This window comes from Stereum hirsutum, assembly GCF_000264905.1.
Source record: "Stereum hirsutum FP-91666 SS1 unplaced genomic scaffold STEHIscaffold_1, whole genome shotgun sequence".
Classification (NCBI taxonomy): Eukaryota; Fungi; Basidiomycota; class Agaricomycetes; order Russulales; family Stereaceae; genus Stereum; species Stereum hirsutum.
Genome location: NW_006763131.1, coordinates 3,721,200 through 3,741,259, shown reverse-complemented (window position 1 = coordinate 3,741,259; position 20,060 = coordinate 3,721,200). Strand labels below are relative to the sequence as shown.

Here is a 20,060-nt window from a genome sequence, read left to right as displayed (position 1 = left end):
TCACATTCAGATTTCACGTTACAATGCGTTAGTCCCAGGAGCTCCCAGGCATGCCAGCCTTCATTCTCAACCAACGAGACAGCAGTCGCCTAGCTGTCATATCTGTGACTCTCACTCATACAACATCTTTCTAATCTTCCTACGGTGACTAAGCAGTCAGGTTAAGTACTAACATCACTGCAAAGGTCCTGAGGGTACATAGCATACTTGTGAATGCCCGTATCTGAACAGTGGACTCATACGTCGGGCATGCCGACGAAGGCGGTCGGGGTCGGTGTGGCGGACTAATTCGCAACCAATTCGTCATATTCGGACGACGGCCACGTGATGTGCTGATAAAGAGCAATCGCATCATATCTAGCAATCGGCCGTATAAAGCGTCCTCGCGAGCTCTCTGTGATCTCTCATCCCAACACCTACAATCCCGCCCGAACTTCTCTTGTACTTTTCATCTTTGTTTTCACCATGACCGTCAACGCCATCAAGTCTCTCGATGAGTTCCACGCCGCCGTACGTACATATCCTCACATTGTCCATAATTTCGTGGATCTCATTCTCGCAAATCATAGATCAATAAGAGCACTGTGACCGTCTTCGACTTCTGGGCTACATGGTGCGGCCCTTGCCGTGTCATCTCCCCCATCTTCGAGAAACTGTCCACTCTGCATCCCGAAATCGAATTCTTCAAGGTCGATGTCGATGAGCAGCCCGAGGTCTCTGAGGAGGTCGGCGTACGCGCTGTAAGTATTCCTCATTGATCGGCATCCGTTCCATGCAGAATGCTCATGCGAATGATTATCAGATGCCCACCTTCATCGCTTTCAAGGACGGTCAGAAGCTCGCAGACGTCGTTGGTGCAAACCCTGGTGCTCTTGAGGTGCGTACTGTCTTCACTTCGGAGCTAGTGTTAGAGATTAACCCACGCCCACTCTCATGCCCAGGCCTTGATCAAGAACAGTGCCACTGCCTAATCTTATTCCTTATGTTCCACTGTTCTCTGTGAAGGCAGCCGTGTATTTTTTTCGTGAACGAAGAAGAATGCCGTATATGATTTGTAATGTAATTTCCAGACAGTTACCCCCATATCATGCCTCGCGTGTGCGTTCATCTCATTCGACAACACTATCAAAAACCCCGACGCCCCAGCATCTACAGCTCCATCCTTCATCCATGCTCTTTGCGCCGATCGAGGTCGCCATCCGTCGCCTTCATCAATCACCCAACCATTCATCATTCGATACTTTGGTCCACAACATTCGGATGTGGACCTAGGCGTTGATCAGCTGAATCGCGAACTTCCATTCCACTCATTACAATATTTCTTGTGCTTGTTACAGCCTATACCCTGAGAAACGATGTATGAATCGCCACAAGCAGAACCTACTTGGCCTCTTCATAGATATTCTCGAAGCGTAAGTATTTTGTCTTCTCCATTATCACGCATCCTTCGCCATCCTCATATATATAGTTTGTAAATTCTGTACTAAATGGTTTGTCCACTTTGCGCGAGCCTCAGCGGCTCATAGTATTTGACGCCATGCCGCCGGGTCGGGCTACATACATCCATCAATCTGCAAAGAATTTTCCGTGTGGCGTTTTTTTTTTCCGGCGCTAACGTCCTGTTTCTCCCTCTTCGCTGTCCGGGCTCCTCATATTCCACAAATATTAGTTGCTCTTCTGGATAGACCGGTACAATGCCTGGTGCTATAAGCCACACACCTTCGAGATCTGGCGCAGGAATCATGGACTCAGACAAAAGATATAATGTTCTGGTTTCCTGGCCCTCTGCACCTCTCACGAACACCCTCGTCTGTAACGCCCTCTCCTTCCCATTACAACCCCCGCTGGTCTCATCGCTACCTCCACTACCGCCGCCGTATGCTCACTATCAACCCAAATCTACAGCGAAACTCGTACAATGGTCCACCTACGACGCAATAGATCATGACCTCACGCATGGCTCGCCTTCTACTGTCCTCTCCTCGTCCTACACGATCCGAAAAGCGCTTATCCGGAAACATTTTCTTTCGAGATGCTTGCATTCCCATATGGTGAAAAATCCTCAGTCATGCTTAAGGGAGGCTGTCCCGAAAACATGGGACCTGGAGATTTCGTTCGCGGATGAGTTGGACGAGATGTGGGGAGACGAGCTTTGGGATTTAGGCGCTGCTATGGATGTGCAGGCCGGAGACCAGGATGGATTGAAGAAGAGGTGGTGGATCTTGAAGCCGGGAATGGCGGATCGTGGGATGGGAATCCGGATGTTCGATTCTAAGGAGGCTTTACAGGAGATTTTTGAGGCGTTCGAAGAGGACGAGGACGACGAACTAGAAGAGGGCGAAGACGACACAGAACAAGGTAGGGACGAAGATACAAGAGAGAATACCGCTGTGGTTACCTCTCAGCTCAGACATTTTGTCATTCAGGTTAACAATTCTGCCAAGCCCATCTCCATTTCTTTCCTACATCTCATACCGTACAGTAGGAATATATCGACACACCTTTGCTCATTGATCCCGGGGAAAGGTCGCTCGATAATATTCCTCCGAGAACTTCACCCGACCTCCAAGGCCATAAAGTTTGTCATCTTGTTCAACTCTTCCTTGAGGCACACTGAGTCTGACACTCTAACTCTAGTTCCATCTCAGAGCGTACTGTGTGGCGTCAGGCGCCCTCACGTTATATCTCTACGACCGCATTCTCGCACTCTTCTCCGCAAAGCAATACGTCCATCCCACCGCCAATCTTAAGGACGGTACTCCCATAGATCTCGCTCCCCACTTGACGAACACATCTCTGCAAACGCATCGTGGCGAAGAAGGCGTACGTCTCTTGGATGAACTCGTCGGCTGCCATATCCTTTCGGACGGACACGCTGGCTCCCTGCTGAAGTTCACGAAAGACGATATAAAGGCAATTCAAGACCAAATGGCAGACGTGCTCGCGGAGACGTTCAAAGCTGCATTAGAGTCACCGATCCATTTCCAGGTCTGCTTACACCCCTATACACCTAAGGTTCGAATATAACGCTGACCTCACCCCTACTTTTATAGCCCCTTCCAAATGCATTCGAGCTCTACGGGATCGACTTTCTCGTCTCGCACACACCGTCTGCATCTCCTTTCGACCCATCATCAGCTCAGTTTCAAGTCAAGCTTCTCGAAGTCAACGCAGAGCCCGCGATCGAACTTACTGGTCCACGGTTGACGTGGATCCTCCAGGACCTTTTCAACGCGATCGGCGAAGTCTGTGTTAGGCCTTTCGTTTTCGGGAAACAAGGCAAGGTTGATGGCGGCGAGGAAGAGTGGAAGGTAGGGCAGACCAGGCTACATCTTAGGAAGTGTCTCGCGTCGGAGGTTAGAGGTATGGGGGGTTGGTAGACCCAGGACCCAGTGGATAGAGGAACAGGCCAGTCGAATGTACGAATCCTGTTAGTGCTTCATCTATCTCTGTTACAAGCGATACTGGCACCCTTTGCTACAGTATCCTCATGGAAGACATGCCTTGCAATAGTAGAACACCATTATATAGTACAGAGAATAATATCGTATATCTTCTCAATCAAGTCGTCCATGCAGAATCGAACTTCCTTCACGAGCTTCATCAATATTAACGTTCAATCCGAAGCCCGATACCCCCTCAACTCGCATTGACCAGCACCCGTCCCGACACCTCTATTTCCTCTCCCGTGGCTCTGAAGGCATGTTCGGGTTAGCAGTCGTACCCTGGACACAGTCAACGGTAAACGATAACAAGGGTACGTCACCAATGAGAAGACGAACCTGCTTTCCTGGCGCCATCAGTCCTGCCTTGTTCGCTTCCGTCTTTAGAGGGTTCTCCTGCTTGGGAAGTTGGGATTCGAGCTCCTTGACGCCTTTGGTGGCGCTAGGTGCGCTTATGTTGGCCGCTGGAAAGTATGAATCGTCAGTACTTACGCCGAACGCAGTCTCTGCGTGAGGTCGACTGACTGTAGCCTGAAGGGACCTGTCGTTTGCGAGGGTAATAGTCAATCGAACCTCGCAGCCAGAACTGTCCGAGACCTGATAGCGGAGGAAAGGACTCACGATTGGAGGGTTTCCGGTAACTGACGACATATTGTTGATTGAGTTGGTACTATTGGTGACTGCTGCCGAGGGTATCGTGGACGTTAATATACCTCAGGCTGCTTTCGGTTGCTCAAATAACGAGGGGTCGGTGCGTCATGGTAGACTGTACACAGCGTCAGTCTGACGTCGAGTGAGCCATGATGATCCTTGTCGAAGCGCATCGTACCGGAGCGGCGCCGCTACACCACTCCAAGTTCCAAGAATACACGAACCTCTATTTATTTGACACAAGTCAACTCGCTGTCATACGAGACTATTCGTCAGAAGGTCGAATTCCGCATCTAATTGTACACTTGCTGGGATGTTAACTATACAATACTACAAACCATCGGTCTCGTCCTCGTCCTTATTTCTACATGACAGACTTGCGCTTCAACGCCTGATCGACTAGCACCTTGCCATAATCACCCCTGTTCGGCAAGCGGTTCGTTGTATGGATATGGCACCTCGCCGGCGAGGTATTGGTCAAGAAGACTATCAACAACGTCAGTTTGAATGCCTAGCACGCCACAGCGATGGAAGGAAGGGAGAGAGAAAAAACTCACTACCGCAGTGGAAGTCCAGCTCCATAAACGCGACGGGAGAGTGAATGCGGAAGTAGTAGGGATCATCGTCGCCGTGCGGACCGATCCACGCGAAGTACGTCTCGTCGAGATGTTGCTTGAAAGTCTTCAGACGATGCTCCAGGACTGGAGCGGGGTAGTACTCGTTGAAGGCTTTGTAGAGTGTTATGATCTGTTCTTGCTGTGCGGGTGGAAACTCGGTGACGGGGCAGCCCTCTGCAGATAGTCGTTAGCGAAGATTTAGATATAGGATGATAAAACCCCGCCCGAAGGTACACCACTCACCGAGCGGAACGACTCTGTTGTCCTGCCTAGCACCACCGAGATGCCGTTCATCAAACGGGTTCCACCTATCCGGTGGCAACGAATTCCCATCCATCCCAACCGACAACGTCGCCTTCTTCTGCAGCTCCGGACTCAAACTCTGCATCAACTTCAAACTCTGCAACTCCTCCGTCATAAACAGCCGCAATCCCCTATACTGTCCTTCATCAATCATATCCGGCTCCGCTCCCATGAACGTCGGTCCAATGACCATACGCCGTCCGCTGAACACGACCGCAAGACACAGATGGTGTCCGAAGAACGTATAACCCCACGGCTGGTGCTTCTCTGTGCTCGGCTGGCCGAAGAGTCGGAAGTTGTAAGAGTGTTCATTCAGGACGCGAGGTCCGTGGACGAGCTTCCCGAGGAACGCGTTGGTGAGACAGCACGCGAGCGTCTTCTCGTAACCTTCCCAGGACAGCGAGGCCTTGAGGACATTATGCACGGCGTCGCGGATGGACTGACTGCACTCGTCGAGACGGAGGCCGCCCGGGTTGACGTACAGCTCAGGGTTCGACCACAGCCGGATCTCGTCGACCTCGACCGATGGGAACAGCGTGCGCACCTTCTCCTCCTCGCTCATCATCGCTATAAGCGCATCCGCCGCCTCCTTCGCCTCTTCGACGGGCGCGCCCTCGTCCTCCGGGTACTCGTACAGACCCTCGCGCACCGTTCCGTCAGTCGTGAAGCCGACGTAGGGCTTTTCGAGGTTCTTTGCGTCGAGGCGGTTGATGAGCCAGGCGGGAGCATCAATCTTGCGCCGGGAGTCGCACCAGGTATGTGCGTCGCTGGACTCGATACCTGCGATCCTGGGGTGACCAGGCGCGGGTATGATCTCGCGAAAGGGAACAGCAGCGTCAGTGTGGGGACGCGTGGGGTCAGTCGCTTGGATATAGCCAGAGTCTACTGGTGCGGCCATGATGAATGTGGGGTGGTTGAGGCTAGACAAAGCCTGGGTGGCTTATGTAGGATTTAGGATTGAGAGAACGAAGTGGTCGTCGACCTACCGGGCCGTATGTCTAGATGTTCAGAGTGCTGCGGTCATCAAGATGAAAGCTCAGGTGGTCGACCTCGGGGTCATAGAGAACCTGGCAGGTGAATTCTATCGCTTCTTCCGACGACTCGCTGTTCCAACGAACAGCGTTTTGGTAAGGACCTTGATAAGCATGGATTTATATAGATACGTCAGTGAACATAGTCTTCGAATGCCGATCAGCGCAGCGCCCACCGTGTAAGAGAACAGGTTCTACTGGCTGAACGAAGTAACCCTGTCGTAGTGGTCGATTTCATTGTCTAGAGGCTGCTTAAAGTTAGAACTTAGAGGTCGTTCTTGCGATCACGAGGTCGTCGGGCCCCTGTTCAATCTTCTCACGCTCGGCCTTCGCTCGCCGCACGGGCCACAACGGTACTAGAATTACAACTAACAAAACATGAACGAAAGCAAAACCGGAAAACATAAAAACGGTGCCACCTCAGATAGGGTACACTACATTATTGCTAAACATGATCACCCCATCGTCCTCCATCTTTTTCACTGCAGCCAAAGCCTCCTCCGACCCAAACAGCTCGTCCGTGCTCAGCCCGGCGTTGACGGCTTGGACGAGCTCGGGGAATTCAATGGAGGCCTCGTCCTCGAATGTCGTGACCCAGAGAGCCGACATCCTCGACTGGAAGACTTGGAATCTGCATTAATGAAAGAAAGGTTCAGTAACACACGTATGGATGCCAGAGGTGCGAAAGCTGACGCACCGCTCATTACGGATCCCTCCCTCTTCTGTGGGACCCGCTGCACCATCCACGTCCATGTCCATATCCACATCCTGCGTCTGCGTCTGCGTCTGACTCTCCTCCGCTCCCCATATCGGGTCCTGACTTCTCGATGGCCCAGGTGCTGGTGGGGGTGGCGCAGGTGAACCCCTAACAGACACAGACTTCGCCTTCTCCACCTGCGGTACCGGTGCCTCCATCCGTTTATTCTCCTCCACTTCCTCTTCCTCATCACTCTCATCCTCGTCGCTTTCCTCGTCGTCCTCTCCATCTCCCCTTCGGCCGGTAGCGTCGCCAGTGTTAAGCTTTCGCTTCTTGCGGCGAACGGTCCGCTTACGCTTCATGACTTCTTTGTAGAGCGCGAAACGGAGGATCTCGACTGCGATCTCCGCGTCTTCGACCGTCACTTCCGTGGACAACCGAGCTTTGGCATGCGCGGCGGAGAGACGGATGAGCGTCTCGAGCGTACGAGCGGTCAATGGCGAGGTCTGTTAGAAATCGACAATGCGCAATGGTTGTCAGCGACACCTCAAGACGATAAACATAATGCGCATAACTCACCCTCTTCCGGTTATTATCCTCGTCCTCATTCCTCAACGTCGCATAAGCCTCCACGATCGTATCCGCCGCCGCGACCGTCAACGCCGGCTGCGGCTTGCTCTTCGCATACTGAATATACTTCTTAATAAAAGCCATAGTCAACACCTCCTTCTTCGCATCCTGCCTCTTCTTCTTTCCCCTCGTATTGGGCTTCGCCCTGTCCTGGAGCCCGATATGCAGCAACGGATCGTACTTCTCGAACGGACTGGTCTCGGCTTCTGGGCCGTTTTCGGTGGCGTTGGGCCCGTCGATGGAGAGAGGCTGGGAGAGCGTGTCTTGGATGGGGGTGCCTTCTTCGACGCCGGGAGGGATGTAGCGGTGCATGCGGAGGACGTGGTCTGCGATTAGGCGGTCGCGTTCGTCATTGACGTCGTCGGTTACGACGAATAGGAGATCGAAACGAGAAAGCAGGGAATCGGGGAGTGCGATATTTTTGTGTGGGTCTTTGTGGACGTCGTACTAGAGGCAGTCCATGTCAGCACATTGCCGACGTTGGCGAGCAGGGTGAAACATAACTTACTTGGCCGTAAATCGGGTTGGCAGCAGCCACGACGCTGCACCGGGCGTTCAAACTCGTGTGTATCCCAGCCTTAGCGATAGTCACAGTCTGCTGCTCCATGACTTCGTGAATAGCCACCCTGTCCACATCCGACATCTTGTCAAACTCGTCGATACACACTACGCCCCTGTCCGCCAACACCATCGCACCAGCCTCCAGCCTCCTCTCGCCCGTATCCTTATCCGTCGTCACAGCCGCCGTCAGACCGACACCCGAACTTCCCCTACCCGTAGTCGCGATCGCCAACGGCGCGATGTTCAGCACGAATCTCAACAGCTGAGATTTCGCGGTGGACGGGTCGCCGACCATGAGTAAGTTGATATCGCCACGTATATGGGTTCCATTGGGGAGGTTCTTCTCGTTACCGCCGAGTAGGAGAAGGAGGATGGCTTGTTTGATCTCGTTGTGGCCGTAGATGGAGGGAGCGAGGGATTGGGAGAGAAGATCAAAGATCTTGCGGTCTCTTCGTTTTGCGAGCTGATTGATCGTGCGGATGTCAGAGTCGGTGAGTGGGGCCTGTGCGATACCACCACCGGCTTTTGAAGAGAGAAGGATGACGTTGTTGGCGATGATGAGCGTCCTAGAAGTCCTTATTAATACTTGTATTATGAGAATGGAATCAAGCGGATTGGACGTACTTGAATGTGCCACTCGCACCTCCACCGACACTTCGGTATGCGCCAACGAGCTGAATACGGTCTCCTGGTTTACACTTGTCCACCAAATCATCGTCAAGAATTACATCCGTGCTTCGAGGCAGTTGACCGGCGGGCGCACGCTCCGGCATTTCCTGGATACTGATCCGCTGGTGGTCACGGAACGTGCAAAAACCAAACTCCATCTGAAGCGGGTGACCCTCCTCGTCCGTCTGCGGTGTGACGGACGATGTCGGCGGGAGGTTAGACGTGGACGAAGTCGCGTCGCGGTACTCGCGAGCATGGAAGAGTCCCGTGTCCGGGCAAAAATGCACAGATCTCAACATCTTCGGGCGAACGAGTGAGCATCTCGTAACGATTCCCTCGAGAGATATCATCTGCCCCAGATACGACGCGCGCAGGTTCCGAGGGCTGACATGGTGGTCGCCGAAGGAGCCGCTGAATCCGATGTGGTATCCTTTTCCTTCTATTTCGTGTTTTTCGGCGTTGTGGACTTGTTGTATCACGGTGCTGAGCGCGTCATCGAAGGCGGGCATAAACTCGACGGGCTGTCGAAGAAGGCCGTCTGCAAAATCGCGTCTGTAGTCGCGTAGGTCGTCGATATTGACGATGAGACGCGTCCTGTCTAGTCGGAGCATGCGAAGGATGTCATCTTTGTAGTTGTAGATCGCGGACTCGGATGTAAGAAATTCTTCAAAGATACGCGTCCGGTCGCGCATCAAGTCATCTTGGGGAACAGGCTCGTCGAGTAAAGACATGATGAGGGGAGCCGAGAGTGGAGCAGGAGGTGAGGGGTATGCGAGAGGCGTCCAGAGTTCAATTACTGAAGAATCGCGTCGCGTCTCGCCAAAAAGCCTGCCCTACAGTCAGCTCTCCCGTCACGTGACAGAATCGCGTCGCGTCGACAGCGTTAGCCCCAAGGAGTGGCAAAGTTGCTTTTCTTTGCCCTGCCTTCGATTGGTTCATCTCCACCGCCATTCGAACAACTTCTGCCAACTCAAGCTTTTTAGACTTCATATATACTGATTCTTCACCTTCTCTTCTAGCCCTCGTACTCACCAGGCAACCGGCGGAGACGATATCACGGACATTGCAGATAGGCAGGCAGGCAGGCAAATTTTTTGATTGCAATGCGCCCGCTAACACGAGTGACCAATGACAGGCCAAAAGAAAATGCAGGTATAACCTACAATGCGACACGGAAATAAACTCGTACAAACACAGCGAGTACTATGGAAACAGAGCAAGCATAAAAAGAGCGTGGCGACCCATTATGGTGAGCAAATCATCGAGACAATGCAGGTATCGCAACAATGCGGACGAAATATGAGGGGGAGAGAAAAAGAAAGACAGCGTCCGTGGGCGCTGTTCGGGGATCATTACAGCAGACAGAATGCGACCCAGCGACGAAAGTGAGAGACAATAACCCAGAAGAAACAAAGCCTGTGAACAGACGTTAGATGGTGCGTCGATGGGGAGGGTGATGGACTATACTCACAGTACAGCACAACAACGGTCACCAGTCTTGGTCGCCACCCTCACCCGACATCCGCCTCCAGTCCTGGTCACCACCTTCCCCGGACATACGCTTCCAGTCCTGATCACCGCCCTCTCCCGAAAAGCGTCTCCAGTCTTGATCACCGCCCTCACCCGACATTCTCTTCCAGTCTTGATCGCCGCCCTCTCCAGACATCCTCTTCCAATCTTGATCACCACCCTCTCCGGACATTCTCTTCCAGTCTTGGTCACCACCCTTGCCAGACAGCCTCTTCCAGTCTTGGTCGCCTCCTTCTCCCGACATACGCTTTGATCGAAGCAAAATTAGCCACCGCCCCACGGACCCATGTGATGACGGAGCTCACCTCTACGACGTCTGGGACAGCTACTCTCTTCCAGTCTTGGTCTCCACCTTCACCAGACATACGCTGTGGACAATGTGGCATTTAGCACGACATGAATACGGAATGCGAAGGGTCACGGCTTACTGGTACAGCCTGTAACATAAAGTACGTCAGTTTCCGTGGGTCCGACATTGGAAAGACGGGGAATATACGCACTGGTAGAGCCGCTACGAAAGCAGCAAAGAGAACAAGGAGCAGGGGGGTATACGAGAACTTCATGGTTTGAAGCTGATGAGGGGAATGAGCGCGGGGGGGGCAAAAGAGCGGAGTGAGGGATGGCCGTCGATGGGTATGGGCTGGCTATATATGCCGTCTTGTGTGACCGAATAGACTTTGCGTTCACGTTTGCTGATTGGTGGGCCGTGTGCGCCGATGAGATCGCTGGCTGCATCTGCACGCCGTGCCTTCCGTTCCTGGCTCAGGCACACACCCCGCTCCACTCCTCCCACTCCCCCTGTTTATTATGTTTATTATCATTGTTATTCTGCCCTCCATCCGCCTTTTTGTATGTTTTCTCTGTGCTCGAGCGAAAACAATACTCTCCTTGTTCGGATCTTTTCTGCGCGTGATATCACCGGTCCTTATGCTTTGCGGGACGTCGCGCGCTCAGCACTCAGTGCTCCTTTTGGCCATCAATCCTAGGCCTGTCATCCCGGGCTGCGGCAAAGGCGCCGATGAGAACCCCTCTACTTTTACCCAGCCGACATTTTCAGCTCCTGCGCTTTGACACGCACGGTCCACCCATTACCGCTTTCGGAGACGTTCCCTGCCCTCGACAGACGTCCTCCAAACTCTTCGCTCCACTCTCTGCGGCTTTTCGACACTTCAACAAAGCCTGGAATATCCATCTCGACCAGACAACGACTATCCAGCGTGCTGCAACCTGAGTCTCTGCGGTGCCTTGCCCTTGCCCTTGCCCATGCCTCGCCCGCTGCCCCTGCCCAGTGACGGTAGTCGTAGCCAAGAAAGCACGCATTTCCCTCCCGTAACGTTCAGCCCGAATTGTCGGTCCTTCGCGCAGACCAATATTTCGTGCTCCGCCCGTCCGGTATTCTTGGCACATTCCATATTTGATCACCCTTTTCAAAACGGTCAACGCCACGTCCTGATCTTGTTCCGACCTGCACACAAAACGAGATATGTACGAAAGCACAACAAGACGCAGTTCAGGCTCGCAACCCCCATCAATTGTGTACTTACGAAAAAAAAACGCCACAAAAATGCAAACACAAGTATTCCCTCGATCGTAGATGAACCACCGTAACCGCCACCGGCCCACCGCATTGTTTTTCCCTCCTGAATTATCTATCGACGTCTGCGTCCAGACGGCGTCGTCGATTCGGGGCCTTAATGACGCGACGTCTGGCCCACTCCCGACACGAAAATCCATATCGCATCGGACTGGAGCCCTCTGGAATTCGATCCCCCCGCCGCCGCCGGCATCCGCTTCGCACATCCCGAGTGTCGCCGAGCGTTCGGGAGTGTTTTGGATCGCTTAATTATATTTTACTTACCATGAACGTTCTTGGATACAGGAGCGCACAAACTCCAGCTCCAACTTTGAGCATGCGCCCATGGATGTTTTGAACCTGAACGTTTTTGGGCTTCTACTCAGCACCTTGGCACCCGCCGTGCCCGTGGCGCCACGAAGCTCATCGCTGGTAAGGTGCATATAATATATCAGTCTCTCACTTTCCGCGACGGTATAAAGTGCAGCCAAGATAATCTTGGACGCATCGCTGCGCTGTCGAGCGCTGCAGCAGAATGAGTTTCATCCTCGGCGTCGTTGGCTGCTTAAGGGCCGCAGACGAGTATGACAAGTACTGCTCCGACAAATCTACTGACTGTCACATAAGGAGGCTCCAGTTCGGATCGGTTTTCTGGCGGGTTGACTCGGCCGGCACTGATATAGCATCTTACCTACCATCACTGGTCTCACTGTCAGTTTCACGTCGCCAAGAATACATCCAAGGATGACAGAGAGGGCATATCACCGATGAAGATTCAGAAGTGCAATCGCCGTGAGTGTCAGTTCTTCAAAGCTTCAGATCCGGACGATACGTTTGATAGCGAGCTGGCGTACACAGAAGTTCGGAAAACGATGCTGGAAGGGCCCAGAATCTAGAAACAGGAGGTATCGCTCAATCAACACCTTAGAGTGGAAGGAGACCTATTAGAAAGGACATGGATCACCGGTACGATTTTCCTCTCTGTCTCTCAACTTGGAGAGCGATCAACGCTTCATGGTGTGATGAAGGAACATCTACATCTTTCCAGAGCAAGCATCTGCCTGAACACAGGATAGGTATGTAAACGTCAACGTCAGAGAACAAAATGTCAATGTACGCCGCTGGAGCTCCGGAGGGACACTCCGGCCCCTATAGCAATCTATACCCATCTATACTCGAACACTACCTTCTCCACATCCTTTTCAGCCCTTCCGAACGCTTCGACAATTAACGGGCCGTACTTCTGGTCGGCCAAGAACCCATTCCCACAGGCGACAAATCCCCATTCACGCACAGCAGGCCAACGGACACAACATCTCGTCTCATTTCAGCATAGCTGGGCGTCATTGAAGCACTTGGGAAACTAACAATAGTCCACGGATCCTGTCTTGTTGGGAAAAGAAGGTACTCTGCGAGCGTCCTATTCCTTACTTTGCACCGTGAAACACGGTTCAGCCGGACGCTTTGCTCTCATGACCCGCAGCGAGTCTGTTTCGGACGTAGACACGGTGGGTCATATATGTGTCTGTTCGAGGGAGGATTCGGGATGACTGAGAGGCGAATGTGGTTTGTGGTGCACGGTGGTGCTGCGATGATTCCATGATCATGTCCGAGTGGGGAATAGAGAATATTAATATAGAAGAGGCCTTCAAGCCGGACGGCAGATCTTGAATTCGTTCATCAGCAGTCATGCATGACGCCCTGTCGATGTTTGAGCGCAGTACGCATGGTAATGTCCACAGCACGAAGCAGGAAGTGAGCTATCGGACACGGACAATGATCCGTGCATGTAAGAGAGAACGAGAAGGCCGCTCGCGAATTCAAGCGACGTAGGATGTCCACGGTCGGCTCGCATTTGTTTTCTGGCCGATAACAACCCGGTGAGTTTCAATACTCTACTCAAGACACCGCTGCGAGTTCTCCATCTCCATGCAGCGTACGACCCGACGATAATTGAAAACGACTTCACCGCTGCGCCACAACTCTATCGTTCCTTGTGTCGGCCATGACAATACCAATGAGACTGCCGAACAACCCTATCAAGAGCATAACTGCAACTCTATTCTGGAATATGCGATTACAAAAAGGAAACAACGGGATGCGAATAAGGATGCACCAAGCCGAGGTCGCGAACAACGCCACACTCCATGAACAGTTCTCCGCGGGACAACAATCCACCAGGCCGTCACCCACTGGTCTGAAGAACCAACAAGATGCTCAACGCATTCCAGGTTCCTTTACAATTGCTTCATGGTGGCGTGGCAAGTCAGAATGATGCCCATAAGATCGGACGCAACTGAACACAATTATTTCTTTTGTGAGACCTTGAATGCGTTTCTCTGAGCCTCCTGGTCATAACACCAGGAGAATGTACTTGTTGCCGTTGGACAATTGTGGCCCCATTCATGAGGGGTTCCCATGAGGACGAGATCCCGGGCGGCCTGGGGTCGTACGTAGACGAGTCCAATTGTACGTCTCTCCCAGTCAAAATGGTGGCACTGCGTGACACGGGCAGGTTTTGGCATAGACCCTTGGGGTCGAGGAACAATAATAGATATGTAGAGTGAACGGAACGATCTGGGACACCGCAAGCCTCCGTTGTCCTCTCGGAGATGCAATAGATAGACATAAGGCGTTCAAACGCCTCGCCGACGACAATGTACGCTCCAGTGGATGTAGAGCTGCATCAGAACACGATATAGGAACGAAGGCCGTATGTCTGGATCAGCAACACGCCTTGCAGTCGTAAGGGGGGGCTGATATACATCGCCCTGAAAATGTGCCGCGGTGCAGCGGACATTCCTCGAGGGACAGGTATCGCTGGCGCAACGGCGAAAGAAGCAGGCAACGAGCTATCGCCAAAATGCCCAAGATGCCCGGATTCAGAGGGAAACTCACTGTATTTTTACTTTCACGATACGAGAGTTCAAGAGAGATGGTTGAGGGGCCTGCCCCTGCTCAAAGCCGCCGGCTGGAATGGAAAGCTGAAAGTTGCTTATCGGAGAAATCGCGCGCATGAAAGACGAGAGAACGAGAAACAAGGTGTATCCTCGTGATATCATCGTACAGCCAACACCTTCCTGGAGGTATGCCTATCTCGGACGCGTCGTCGTATTAATCCTGTGTGAAGAAAGAAGATGGGAAGGCATAGGAACGCATCAAATGACCAATCTGGATAGAGAATGAAAGTAAGAACATACCCAAAGCTTGATGAGCCCATCCCAAGATGCCGTGATCAACTTCGACTGTGGGACGAAAAGGAGAGAACTGGCGCGTTAACATCGGAGGAACAGATGGGCATAGACATAGGCATGCCAATGACCATAGCCAGCAATAGACACGGCCGACGTACCGACTCGTGTGGTAGCCATTCGTGCGCGATGACTACCTTCGAATGTGCCTTCAGCCTCGACTTAATCCGCCCGCTCTTCCAGTCCCAGAATACGACGTTGCCCTCTCCATCGCCACTGCTGATCCACTTCCCGTCAGGCGAAAACCCGACCTGGCAGGCATAGCCGGCGACGGTGTGTCCAGCAAACCGTTTCTTCCGGTTCTGCCGGAAGTTGTCCGTACTGTAAATGAGGATCTGGTTGTCGAGCGATTGGGCGGCAAAGTATTTTTCTAACGACGGTGAGCGATTGGCACGGGTGAGTTGCAGCAAGGACGTTTCAGAAAGCAGACGGATTGATGAGCTTACTGGATGGATGAAGTGTCACAGCAGGCATGGAATGCATATGGGGTTCTGCGATGTACTTGATGACGACGGGAATATCGAAGTCCCAAGCGCGGATCGTCTTGTCATCCGACGTAGTCACAAAGCGCCTGTTTTCGTCGACGAAAGTAATGGTGTTCACCGGTCCAAGATGCTGGTCGTACTCCTGGGTGATTTCTCCGGTGTTCATGTCGTACTACAGCGCCCCAGTCAGTATGGATAGGCTGGGCGACGGAGTAGCATTTGACATACCTGGATAATCTTCTTGTCGGACATACCAGCCAGGAAGATGTGTTGCTTGTCCTCGTCAGGATGAAAGCGTACGACGTAAGGGATCTTGCCGTTGCTAAACCGTTGAAGACATTGCCCGGTCTCCGTGTCCCATAGCTTCATCTGCCTGTCATACCCGCACGACAAGAACTTCCGTCCGTCGTTTGAGAAAGTCACATCCTTGACAGCTTTAACATGTCCATGGAAAGTACGAAGACAATTGCCATGCGTGTAGATGTCCCAAAGCTACACGATTTTAGAGGTAAGCACCGCGCGAAGGAAAACCAGCGATGGCCACACTCACCTTGATTTTAGTGTCCATGGATCCGCTGAGCAGGAGATGGCCAGTCTCGGGGAAAGTACGAATAACGGAGACACCTTGGGTGTGGCCCGTCCATGTATGGATACAAACCTTCGGGATGAAGGTTTCTTGTGATCCTGGTTCGGCTTGTAGTTGAGGTGCCTCTCCCAGTGGTGGATACATGTACGTCCGTCCTTGGTAGTCGGTCATCGACTTGCCATGGAATACTGAAGTCTCCTGCCCCTGAGCACCACGCTTGGGCTTCGCCTTCCTCGTCGCCACAACCTCTTCTTCCGATTCCTCCTCGTCCTGCTCCTCAGCACCAGTGGTCGCTTCTGGGACCACGTCTTTCATGTCGTCGCCCTGCCATGAAGCCCAAGGTCCAACATACGCTCCTTCGCCCTCCACAACCTCAAGATCACCCTTCCCATGCCGTTTCCGCTTGAGCTCCTTCTTCTTCTCATTTGGAGCGCGTATTGTGTCAGTCGTGCTGAAGTTATTTGCGCGAGCAGCTTCGAGCGAACCGACGATGGTAGGGGCATTCGGATCGACGGAAGGGTTGGCAGAGTAGCCGAGGATAGCGTGAGTGAGGTGTTGTGCGCGGAAGGAATGTTCAGTCATGGACTGTTCTTCTACATGCCCGGCGAGAGCGTTCTGGTTCTGGAAACGATTACGCTCTCCAAATGGGTTCTCAGGGCCTTGTTGAGGAAGAGTCATGTCACTGTAGGGAATGTTGACCATCATCTGGCTGTCCGTTGGACGCGTTATCAATGAGGTTTGTTTCATAGGGTCCTGTACAAAACAATTTTCAGTACATGCCACTTCAGTAAAGAGTGACTGGACTGTACTTCAGCTAGGACATCTGGAGCGGCCTGTATTGCTGGTGTATGTGAGACTGGTGCGTCGACACGTGGCCTCTTTGCGGACGGGAGGGCAGCAAGATTGAAAGCATCTTTACTCGACTCGACGGGGTCGACATCCTCGTCGGAATCGTATCCTGAGATGATAGGCATGGTGCAAGTGGCGGACGGAGAAAGAGTGAACTCGAGAACGCGACTCGCCTTGGCTCGAAGGGTCTCAGGTCGGTATCGCTTACATAAGAGCTTTGTGGCGTCAGGTCTTCTGTTTTCCACATGTCACTGTGACCGTACCGCTTCCTTCTTGTCTGACTCCTCCATCTTCGCTCTTGCCTTTGACGACTGCTAAGCCCTTTGGGTTCTCTGCATGGCGGCGCGGAATGCTGGTCGCCCATGGACACCACAAGAAGACCATCAGTTGACACAGGCCGTTCGCGCTTATGGCGAAAACTCTGATTGGAAGACCATCGCCCTCCATGTGCGCGACCGTACGAATAAAGCATGTCGAAAGGTCCGTCTGCTACTACAAACCAGTCGGGAAGCTCACCTATACTAAAAGCAACCACCCTCTATTTATATTCTTGCTCTCAGCGATGGCTTCATTCTCTATCGCCAACGATCAAGAAGTCTGCTTGGACCCGCGAAGAGGATGAAAGTCTTCTCAGGCTCTACGCCACTCACGGCACTCGATGGTCTGCGATCGCCCGAAATATTCCTGGCAGAACTGATGACGCTTGTTCCAAACGGTATAGAGAGGCTCTAGACCCTCAGCTGAAGAAAGATGAATGGACACCAGAGGAGGACGAAAAGCTTCTGGAGGTTCATTCGCGGATCGGTGGACAGTGGGGCAAGATTGGAGAGGAGATGCAGAGGCGAAGTGGATTGGCTTGTCGAAACAGGTCTGTAGCTTATCAATTTGTCCACCAATGCCAGTGGTTGAGAGAATGTAGATGGCGATTATTGGAGAGAAAACGTACATCGGCTGCGCAACCAGAGGAGAGATTCGTAGAGGAGAGATTCGTCCCTCACGTTCCTCCTTCCGAGCCGGCTCACCAAACTGAATCGCCTGGATCCTCCGACAACACGTCTTTGTGGACAGCTCTTCCTCTGATGCATCCGCAACTGTCTCAGCTTTTGGCCACCTCCATGTCTGACTTCAATATGGATTCCTCGTTCCTCCTCCCAGAGGAGTCAAATCAGCATCCTGACCTTACCTCCGCATCAAATATTGCTTACGCTCCTCCGCCTGGCCCGCCACCTCACCCTTCTAGGAATTTCCATTCTTATCCCCCTCCCCTCCCCTTGCGTTCAGAGGGCACCATCATCTTCGCGCAAGATCATTCCCATACCACCCACTCCACGCTTCAATCTACCCCGTCATCCCTCAGCGCCGCATTGGACAGCCCCGATAACACTCCGCGCGCAAGCCAACCATCATATAATCCAATATCGCATATGCCACCACGATCGACCGAGTATGCTCCTATGCCCCACGAAGGATACGAATTTTCGACATACACTATGCCCAATCATTCGGATCCACAACCTAGTCCTGAATCATGCTCCGCCGAACTGTTCAGCGGTGATACTTCACCTGTATTTAGCGATTCTACACCGCTACCCTCCCATGCATCCATCTTGTATCACCACCAGCATGAGAACGCGTTCTCGCCCTATCCTGACGTTTCGCCATCTCCTGCATTTGCTTCCGACTCTAGTGTTTCGACTCCAATTATCGCCACACCTCCGACCCGCCTCAATATACCACTCCCATTGCCCCAGGTTTCATCTTTCACGTCACAGTCTAATGCATCTGGAGCCCCGTCTGTGGTACGGTCTCCCATCAGTCGACCGCGCGGGCCCTTCATCTCCACCTCTCAATCGGAAATACACTCTATACCCAGCCCTCAGTCTCCACGCACGCCCAAGACCCCGAGTTCGACCTGTTTGTCCCGGCTCGAGCATCCGACGTCACAGCCAGCGAAGAAATTGTCGTCTAACCTGGCTGCCAGTACTGAGTAAGTTACCCCATTATTCCACTGTTCGTTTTGGAAGATTCTAATAATGTCATCATGATTCACTCACTCGTATAGTCCTAACATCCTCGCCTATGCGTGTGGCCACCCAGACTGTTGGCCTGATGGCATGGACAAAAGTGTGTTTCGTGTCTGTACGGCGAAGGAGCTCGGCGACCATTGCAAGGAAATGCATCGTAGTAATATGGATTACGAGCGTAAACCGTATAGATGTGGCTTGTGCGATAATCGGTGGAAGGTCAGTTTTCCTCGATTCCTATTCATTGCCAACGCGCGCGCTGACAACTTTGGTGCAGAATTTGAACGGACTTATGTATCATCTCCAAGTGTATGTTTTCTCATCGTCTGTTCACCAGTCGACGTGCTCGCCTACTCATTTATCGTGCGACTCTATAGTTCCAGGGCGCATTTTCAGGATGCAATCACTCATCTCACACCCTCATCTGCCGTGGATATCGATAGTCCGGCGGCTGATGACAATGCTGTCGTCACTGTTCGTCCTCCATCAGCCCCAGCGCCGGGACGCGAAAAGGACTCCGGCAAGACGCTGAAAGCGAAGAAGAAGTATCAATGTCCGAAGTGTTCCAAGGTGTACAAACAACTCAGCGGACTGAGGTATCATGAGAGCCACGTCAGTACACATTCATCAAACTATCCCACATCTGTGTTACCTCTCCTTCGATTTAGTAACATATAGCTGACGGTGAAACATTCCTTTTCAATGTTTCAGGGACATCCGCAGAATATTCCTATGCAGCTAGACGACGTCCCACCGACGTTGGCACGGAAGATGGCGGAGAAGTTCCAGCGGCTCGGCGAAGTTTCTTAATTGAGGGTATTTGGTATCTGGGGTGTATGGGTTTTCGGATTCTGGTGTAGCGACTCGACTCGATCACATAGACATCATCATTGGACTTATCATGCTTTGCTTTGTTGAAACCATATCTCACATAATTTGTAGCATTTTTCCCATCAATGGACCACGACTTTCTGCTCTTGTTGCCTTGCGTGCTGCTTGACTGAAAGGCGTGGGCCGGTTAGTCTTCACGCAAGATAGGGGCAACACGGCTCAAAAGCACGCTGCATGCCACGTCGGCGGTTGTCCAATATTCCTTACCCTTGAGAGCTCACCGAACTGACCTTTGCAGCCGGTGGACTGTTCGGTCGCTCAGTACCCCT

General features: G+C 52.4%; 9 protein-coding genes across 9 annotated transcripts; 3 read left to right on the top strand and 6 right to left on the bottom strand.

Annotated features, from left to right (window-relative positions):
- Positions 1-465: 465 nt before the first annotated feature.
- Positions 466-971, top strand: STEHIDRAFT_152239 (thioredoxin; the record flags this gene model as incomplete). The annotated part of the gene is made up of 4 exons (XM_007299123.1): positions 466-510; positions 570-740; positions 803-877; positions 942-971. 4 exons carry the CDS (start codon positions 466-468, stop codon positions 969-971), a joined length of 321 nt encoding a protein of 106 aa, XP_007299185.1.
- Positions 972-1,742: 771 nt separating this feature from the next.
- Positions 1,743-3,469, top strand: STEHIDRAFT_90330 (TTL-domain-containing protein; the record flags this gene model as incomplete). Its single annotated transcript, XM_007298307.1, has 4 exons — positions 1,743-2,426; positions 2,486-2,578; positions 2,638-2,988; positions 3,054-3,469. 4 exons carry the CDS (start codon positions 1,743-1,745, stop codon positions 3,378-3,380), a joined length of 1,455 nt encoding a protein of 484 aa, XP_007298369.1. The 3' UTR covers positions 3,381-3,469.
- Positions 3,470-3,674: 205 nt separating this feature from the next.
- Positions 3,675-4,094, bottom strand: STEHIDRAFT_152237 (uncharacterized protein; the record flags this gene model as incomplete). Its single annotated transcript, XM_007299122.1, has 4 exons — positions 3,675-3,725; positions 3,783-3,907; positions 3,969-3,984; positions 4,065-4,094. 4 exons carry the CDS (start codon positions 4,092-4,094, stop codon positions 3,675-3,677), a joined length of 222 nt encoding a protein of 73 aa, XP_007299184.1.
- Positions 4,095-4,369: 275 nt separating this feature from the next.
- Positions 4,370-6,149, bottom strand: STEHIDRAFT_117875 (uncharacterized protein). The gene is made up of 4 exons (XM_007299121.1): positions 6,001-6,149; positions 4,955-5,945; positions 4,652-4,885; positions 4,370-4,580 (listed from the first exon to the last, which is right to left on the bottom strand). The coding sequence occupies exons 2-4, from the start codon at positions 5,910-5,912 to the stop codon at positions 4,459-4,461; spliced, it is 1,314 nt and encodes a 437-aa protein (XP_007299183.1). The 5' UTR covers positions 5,913-5,945; positions 6,001-6,149; the 3' UTR covers positions 4,370-4,458.
- Positions 6,150-6,390: 241 nt separating this feature from the next.
- On the bottom strand, positions 6,391-9,351 carry STEHIDRAFT_117874 (ATP dependent DNA helicase). Its single transcript, XM_007299120.1, has 5 exons — positions 8,558-9,351; positions 7,881-8,499; positions 7,322-7,819; positions 6,743-7,248; positions 6,391-6,676 (listed from the first exon to the last, which is right to left on the bottom strand). Exons 1-5 carry the CDS (start codon positions 9,331-9,333, stop codon positions 6,466-6,468), a joined length of 2,610 nt encoding a protein of 869 aa, XP_007299182.1. The 5' UTR covers positions 9,334-9,351; the 3' UTR covers positions 6,391-6,465.
- Positions 9,352-10,091: 740 nt separating this feature from the next.
- Positions 10,092-10,695, bottom strand: STEHIDRAFT_107311 (uncharacterized protein; the record flags this gene model as incomplete). The annotated part of the gene is made up of 4 exons (XM_007299119.1): positions 10,092-10,379; positions 10,438-10,500; positions 10,561-10,569; positions 10,633-10,695. 4 exons carry the CDS (start codon positions 10,693-10,695, stop codon positions 10,092-10,094), a joined length of 423 nt encoding a protein of 140 aa, XP_007299181.1.
- Positions 10,696-11,089: 394 nt separating this feature from the next.
- STEHIDRAFT_107310 (uncharacterized protein) lies at positions 11,090-13,052 on the bottom strand (the record flags this gene model as incomplete). Its single annotated transcript, XM_007299118.1, has 7 exons — positions 11,090-11,165; positions 11,211-11,597; positions 11,991-12,220; positions 12,322-12,396; positions 12,560-12,597; positions 12,744-12,766; positions 13,000-13,052. The coding sequence occupies 7 exons, from the start codon at positions 13,050-13,052 to the stop codon at positions 11,090-11,092; spliced, it is 882 nt and encodes a 293-aa protein (XP_007299180.1).
- A 1,811-nt stretch (positions 13,053-14,863) lies between these two features.
- On the bottom strand, positions 14,864-16,774 carry STEHIDRAFT_47539 (WD40 repeat-like protein; the record flags this gene model as incomplete). Its single annotated transcript, XM_007297999.1, has 5 exons — positions 14,864-14,950; positions 15,058-15,326; positions 15,403-15,613; positions 15,670-15,933; positions 15,992-16,774. The coding sequence occupies 5 exons, from the start codon at positions 16,772-16,774 to the stop codon at positions 14,864-14,866; spliced, it is 1,614 nt and encodes a 537-aa protein (XP_007298061.1).
- A 395-nt stretch (positions 16,775-17,169) lies between these two features.
- STEHIDRAFT_90321 (uncharacterized protein) lies at positions 17,170-19,872 on the top strand. Its single transcript, XM_007298306.1, has 7 exons — positions 17,170-17,356; positions 17,437-17,744; positions 17,796-18,863; positions 18,939-19,119; positions 19,178-19,209; positions 19,278-19,512; positions 19,612-19,872. Exons 1-7 carry the CDS (start codon positions 17,213-17,215, stop codon positions 19,708-19,710), a joined length of 2,067 nt encoding a protein of 688 aa, XP_007298368.1. The 5' UTR covers positions 17,170-17,212; the 3' UTR covers positions 19,711-19,872.
- Positions 19,873-20,060: the final 188 nt, after the last annotated feature.

Bases quoted from the DNA above. Each gene is read 5' to 3' on its own strand.
- STEHIDRAFT_117874 (XM_007299120.1), bottom strand. From the start codon at position 9,333: ATGTCTTTACTCGACGAGCCTGTTCCCCAAGATGACTTGATGCGCGAC. The intron at 7,820-7,880 runs GTAAGTTATGTT...GACTGCCTCTAG, and splicing joins CCAACCCGATTTACGGCCAA to TACGACGTCCACAAAGACCC. The intron at 7,249-7,321 runs GTGAGTTATGCG...GATTTCTAACAG, and splicing joins AGGATAATAACCGGAAGAGG to ACCTCGCCATTGACCGCTCG.
- STEHIDRAFT_117875 (XM_007299121.1), bottom strand. From the start codon at position 5,912: ATGGCCGCACCAGTAGACTCTGGCTATATCCAAGCGACTGACCCCACG. The intron at 4,886-4,954 runs GTGAGTGGTGTA...GACTATCTGCAG, and splicing joins CAACAGAGTCGTTCCGCTCG to AGGGCTGCCCCGTCACCGAG. The intron at 4,581-4,651 runs GTGAGTTTTTTC...CGTTGTTGATAG, and splicing joins GCTGGACTTCCACTGCGGTA to TCTTCTTGACCAATACCTCG.
- STEHIDRAFT_90321 (XM_007298306.1), top strand. From the start codon at position 17,213: ATGGCGGCGCGGAATGCTGGTCGCCCATGGACACCACAAGAAGACCAT. The intron at 19,210-19,277 runs GTATGTTTTCTC...GCGACTCTATAG, and splicing joins CTTATGTATCATCTCCAAGT to TTCCAGGGCGCATTTTCAGG. The intron at 19,513-19,611 runs GTCAGTACACAT...TCAATGTTTCAG, and splicing joins TGAGGTATCATGAGAGCCAC to GGACATCCGCAGAATATTCC.